Below are 6782 nucleotides of genomic sequence, written 5' to 3'. Positions count from 1 at the left end.
ACTGAGACCTCCACCACCTCCTCCACTGAGACCTCCTCCATTGAGACCTCCTCCACCTCCTCCAACTCCACGTGCTGCTCCATCATCCCCACGGTGCATCCTTGCCACCATCACCACCATCATCACTACCGCCACCACCATCATCATCACTACCATCGCCACCACCATCATCATCATCCTTTCCACCATCACCATCGTCATCATCGTCGCCACCATCACCACCATCCTCACCATCATCACCATCACCATCGTCGCCACCATCACCATCGTCGCCATCATCATCCTTGCCACCATCACCACCATCATCATCTTCACCATTATCACCATCCTTGCCACCATCACCATCGCCATCATCGTCGCCACCATCACCATCGTCGCCACCACCATCATCACCATCGCGACCACCATCAGCATCGTCGCCACCACCACCATCATCACCACCATCACCATCGTCGCCACCACCATCACCACCATCACCACCACCATCACCATCATCATCATCGCCACCACCATCACCATCACCACCACCATCACCACCAACATCACCACCATCACCACTACCATTACCACCATCACCACCACCATCACCATCACCACCATCACCACCATCACCATCGTCACCACCATCACCACCATCATCACCACCACCATCACCATCACCACCATCACCACCATCACCATCGTCACCACCATCACCACCATCATCACCACCACCACCACCATCACCACCATCACCAACATCACCATCACCACCATCACCACCATCACCACCACTACCACCACCATCACCACCACCACCATCACCACCACCACCATCACCACCACCATCACCACCATCACCACCACCATCACCACCACCATCACCACCACCACCACCATCACCACCACCATCACCACCATCACCAACATCACCACCACCATCACCATCACCACCACCATCACCACCACCATCACTACCATCACCACCACCATCACCACCACCATCACCACCACCATCACCACCATAACCACCACCATCACCACCACCATCACCACCACCATCACCACCATCACCAACATCACCACCACCACCATCACCAACATCACCACCATCACCACCACCATCACCACCATCACCACCACCATAACCACCATCACCACCATCACCACCACCACCATCACCACCATAACCACCACCACCATCACCACCACCATCACCACCATCACCGTCGTAGTTGTCGTCAAGGCGACCCCCGGCCAGCAGGCTGCTGTCCAAGTCACTGTAAGAAGTGAGGACAGTGAGCGAGGAGTCAGACTCCGTACTGGGGCTCAGCCACTTGGGGAAGATATCCAAGTGACATTTCTCTGACAGATCGATTGCGATTTGATTTGCGATAAAAAATACATTGAGTCAAGCTCCGATTCAATATTCACTGTGTAATCGATGTAAAACACGTGATGGAGTCATTGCCACGTGATACCACCACAATATGAGCTGCTCTGGATATATTCTAATGCAAGAATGAGAACTTGAATTGCTTCCAGCGTGTATTTATTAAAATGTTCTAATTGAAATAGAACATCATTGGAAACCTCATTTGCCAGTAACAAAATACGATGATTGGTTTTTTACCCTTTTATCTGGCAACAAAACTGACACCTTTTTTACAAGTAGTCATGTTTACATTGACCACAATACCTGCGGTCGGAACGCAAACACAAAACAACTCTGATAATGTAAAAAGGGTAAAAAACCCATCATCATATTTTGTTACTGGCAAATGCGGTTTCCAATGGTGCAAATGCTTTACCCCGAGCTCTCATACTCTGATGGTGCATTGTCTTTGAGTTGTGCGCCTTTTGGCGTCTTCTGGTCCAACACCAACGTGAGACGAGGCTCTAAAGAAAGCCGTCTCGGGTGTGGACCAATCAATTTCAAGGACAGTGCCAATACATTATCAGAGTTGTTGTTTTGTGTTTGCGTTCCGACCGCAGGTATTGTGGTCAATGTCAACATGACTCCTTGTAAAAAATGTGTCACTTTTGTTTCCAGATAAAAGGGTAAAAAAACAATTATGAAATAGAACAATCAAACATAGAACAATTGTTAAGTGAAATAAATAAAGACACGCACAGAATCACAGCCTTTGCGATTTGCTCATCGCATTGTTCAAATTGCGATTTCGATTTCAGATCGATTCATCGTTCATCCCTTCTACATACCTGGTGGTGGTGGTGATGGTGGTGGTGATGGTGGTGGTGATGGTGGTGGTGATGGTGGTGATGGTGGCGGTGGTGATGGTGATGGTGGTGATCGTGGTGATGGTGGTGATGGTGGTGGTGGTGATGGTGGTGGTGATGATGGTGGTGATGGTGATGGTGGTGATGGTGGTGGTGATGGTGGTGGTGGTGATGGTGGTGGTGGTGATGGTGATGGTGGTGATGGTGGTGATGGTGGTAGTGGTGGTGATGGTGGTGATGGTGGTGATGGTGGTGGTAGTGGTGGTGATGGTGGTAGTGGTGGTGATGGTGGTGATGGTGATGATGGTGGTGATGGTGGTGGTGATGGTGGTGATGGTGGTGGTGATGGTGGTGATGGTGGTGGTGATGGTGGTGGTGATGGTGGTGATGGTGGTGGTGATGGTGGTGGTGATGGTGGTGGTGGTGATGGTGGTTGTGGTGGTGATGGTGGTGGTGATGGTGGTGATGGTGGTGGTGAAGGCGGTGGTGGTGGTGATGGTGGTGACGGTGGTGGTGGTGATGGTGGTGGTGATGGTGGTAGTGGTGGTGATGGTGGTGGTGATGATAGTGGCGATGGTGGTGGTGATGGTGATGATGCTGGTGGTGATGATGGTGTTGATGGTGGTGATGGTGGTGATGGTGGTGGTGATGGTGGTGGTGGTGATGGTGGTGGTGATGGTGGTGATGGTGGTGGTGGTGGCGGTGGTGGTGGTGATGGTGGTGACGGTGGTGGTGATGGTGGTGGTGATGGTGGTAGTGGTGGTGATGGTGGTGGTTGTGATGATGATAGTGGTGATGGTGGTGGTGATGGTGATGATGGTGGTGGTGATGGTGATGATGGTGGTGGTGGTGGTGATGGTGGTGATGGTGGTGGTGGTGATGGTGGTGATGGTGGTGGTGATGGTGGTGGTGGTGCTGGTGGTGATGGTGGAGGTGATGGTGGTGATGGTGGTGATGGTGGTGGTGATGGTGGTGATGGTGGTGGTGGTGGTGATGGTGGTGGTGATGGTGGTGATGGTGGTGGTGGTGATGGTGATGGTGGTGGTGATGGTGGTGGTGATGGTGGTGATGGTGGTGGTGATGGTGGTGATGGTGGTGGTGATGGTGGTGGTGGTGGTGATGATGGTGGTGGTGATGGTGGTGGTGATGGTGGTGGTGATGGTGGTGGTGGTGATGGTGGTGGTGATGGTGGTGGTGGTGGTGGTGATGGTGGTGATGGTGGTGATGGTGATGGTGGTGATGGTGATGGTTACCTGCACACGACATTGACACCATCAGTCATCTGCAGCTTCTCGTGGTCCAGGCTCTGGGCGCCTCCTCCTCCTACAAACAACAACAACAACTTTACACTACACTATACACTACACTATACACTACTATACACTACTCTATACACTACACTATACACTACACTATACACTACACTATACACTACTATACACTACACTATACACTACACTATACACTACACTATACACTACACTACACACTACACTATACACTACACTATACACTACACTATACACTACACTATACACTACACTATACACTACTATACACTACACTATACACTACACTATACACTATACATTACACTATACTATACACTATACAGTACGCTATACACTACACTATACACTACACTATACACTACTATACACTACACTATACACTACACTAAACACACTATACACTACTATACACTACACTATACACTACACTATACACTGCACTACACACTACACTATACACTACACTTTACACTACTATACACTACACTATACACTACACTATACACTACACTATACACTACACTATACACTACACTATACACTGCACTACACACTACACTACACTTTACACTACACTATACACTACACTATACACTACACTATACACTACGCTATACACTACACCACACACTACACTATACACTACACTATACACTACTATACACTACACTATACACTAATATACACTACACACTACACTATACACTACTATACACTACACTATACACTACTATACACTACACTATACACTACACTTATACACTACACTATACACTACACTATACTATACACTACACTATACACTACACTATACACTACTATACCTACACTATACACTACTATACACTACACTATACACTACACTATACACTACACTATAAACTACACTATACACTACACTATACAAATACACAACACACTACACTACACTATAAACTAGTAACTAATTGGCTGTGTCAGGTGGTGAAGGCTTTAATGACAAAGCGTTGAGATATTCACGCCATGTAACACAACAACGAGCCCTACTGTGGACATAACGGCAATGTTGTGTCCATACCGTAGCAGCGAGACCTCCCGCGTGCCCGGCGAGGCAGTCAACATCTCGGCAGACCGCCACCACCACCACCACCACCACGACCACCCCCATCATCACCACCACCACCACCACCCCCACCACCACCACCACCCCCACCACCACCACCACCCCCACTGCCACCACCACCACCATCACCCCCACCACCACCACCATCACCACCACCACTACCCCCACCACCACCACCACCCCCACCACCCCCACCACCACCACCACCACCACCGCCCTCACCACCACCACCACCGCCGCTCACCGGGACGCTTGCCGGCGGCGCTCCAAATGCCCCACGCGGTGCCCAGCAGGAAGGGCGCCAGAAACGCCGCCGCCACCATCAGCGTCACCATCAGCGTCAACATCAAGCGCACGGAGGAGGTGGTGGTGGTGGTGGGGGTGGTGGTGGTGGTGGGGGTGGTGGTGGTGGGAGTGGGGGTGGTGGTGGGAGTGGTGGTGGTGTTGGTGGTGAGTGGGGGTGGTGGTGGTGGTGTTGGTGGTGTTGACTATGAGAGCGGGAAGACACGGGGAGATACGGGGAGTTACGGGGAGACAGAGAGAGACAGAAACACGGAGAGACAGAGACACAGACAGAGAGACAGAGAGACAGACAGAGAGACAGAGACACAGACAGAGAGACAGAGACACAGACAGACAAAAAGAGACAGAGACACAGACAGAGAGAGAGACAGAGGCAGACAGAGAGACAGAGACAGTCTGTGTATATCTGTGTGTGTGTGTCTGTGTGTATCTGTGTGTGTGTCTGTGTGTATCTGAGTGTGTCTGTGTCTATCTGTGTGTCTGTGTCTATCTGTGTGTGTCTGTGTGTATCTGTGTGTATCTGTGTGTGTGTGTCTGTGTATATCTGTGTGTGTGTCTGTGTGTGTCTGTGTGTCTGTGTATATCTGTGTGTGTGTCTGTGTGTGTCTGTGTGTCTGTGTCTGTGTATATCTGTGTGTGTGTCTGTGTGTGTCTGTGTGTCTGTGTCTGTGTATATCTGTGTGTGAGTCTGTGTATATCTGTGTGTGTATCTGTGTATATCTGTGTGTCTGTGTGTGTCTGTGTGTATCTGTGTGTGTGTGTATCTGTGTGTGTCTGTGTCTGCGTGTATCTGTGTGTGTGTGTCGGTATATATCTGTGTGTGTCTGTGTCTGTGTGTATCTGTGTGTGTGTGTGTCTGTGTGTATCTGTCTGTGTGTGTGTCTGTGTATATCTGTGTGTGTGTGTTTGTGTATATCTGTGTGTGTGTCTGTGTATATCTGTGTGTGTCTGTGTCTGTGTGTATCTGTGTGTGTACGTGTCTTGTAATTACCAACACGGTGTTCCGGGATCAGCGCATCCACACAACATCATGGATGCATGCCGGGTCCAAGCAAGAACATCTGCTGGACTACATAGTGACGGACCAGCGGATACGAGCCCATGTCCTTGACACCAGGACTTACCGTGGAGATGATCTGCCCTCTGACCATCGACTAGTCATCTGTAAGATGCGCCTGCCATTCTTCCACTCCGGTGGAGGGTGTACACCCAGGACCCCATTCCAACCTAAAGTGGCCTGGTCTCAGTTATCTGATGAAAGTTGCAAGCGAGAATTTCATCATCGCTTGCGGCTGGGATTGACAACGTCCCCGACTCCTCCTGATGTCGAGGGTAAATGGGCGAGGTTTAGGACTGTGACTCATGCAGCTGCAATGGCTGCTTTGGGTACGCGGTCCAGACCTTCCCAGAGACCCTGGCTGACAGAGGAGGTGTTCAGGATGGTTGAGAAAAAGCGACAGGCCCATTGTCATCGGCTACAGAATCCCACGTCAGAGAATGAGGAGGCTTACCGCAGCCTTCGCTCGGAGGTTCGGAAAGCCGTGAGGCGCTGCAAGGATGGGTGGTGGTCACGGGTTGCTGAGGAGATGGAGTCTGCCTCAGTGGCCCGTGATCACAAATCTCTATTTAACTCCATCAAAAAAGTAATCTGCAGTGCCACACCTATTACCATCATTATGGGAAAAAACGATGACGCAATCTCCGACCCCCAGGAACAGGTTTGCAGATTTGCTGAGCATTTCTGTGAGGTCCTGGGGGAGGGAAAATCCCTCAGCCAGGAAAACATCGTGGCACAAAGTGAGGATGACCCTGCTGAGGCTGCGGTGCCTCAAGTATTGAAAGAAGTCACCCCCTGTGAGTGGCTG

The 6782-nt window shown here is 50.2% G+C and overlaps 1 protein-coding gene across 2 annotated transcripts in view; it reads right to left on the bottom strand.

Annotated features, from left to right (window-relative positions):
* Positions 1–934: 934 nt before the first annotated feature.
* LOC116937864 (uncharacterized) overlaps positions 935–6782 on the bottom strand; it is a 17310-nt gene continuing 11462 nt past the window's right edge. The window contains exons 8-10 of one of the 2 annotated variants that reach the window (XM_076062857.1): positions 4859–5102; positions 3474–3543; positions 935–1259 (exon numbers count right to left, since the gene is read on the bottom strand). In XM_076062857.1, coding sequence (XP_075918972.1) covers positions 3495–3543; positions 4859–5102 — 293 coding nt within the window. In that variant the 3' untranslated portion in view covers positions 935–1259; positions 3474–3494. The remainder of the gene's footprint in view (positions 1260–3473; positions 3544–4858; positions 5103–6782) is intronic. The other variant, XM_076062858.1, reaches the window with a different exon arrangement.

Source organism: Petromyzon marinus, unplaced genomic scaffold, assembly GCF_048934315.1.
Source record: "Petromyzon marinus isolate PM22_M1 ecotype Great Lakes invasive population unplaced genomic scaffold, UKy_Petmar_22M1.pri1.0 PM_G_Scaffold_76, whole genome shotgun sequence".
NCBI lineage: Eukaryota > Metazoa > Chordata > Hyperoartia > Petromyzontiformes > Petromyzontidae > Petromyzon > Petromyzon marinus.
The sequence above is the reverse complement of the archived record's forward strand: the minus strand, read 5'-3'. Positions and strand labels throughout refer to the sequence as shown.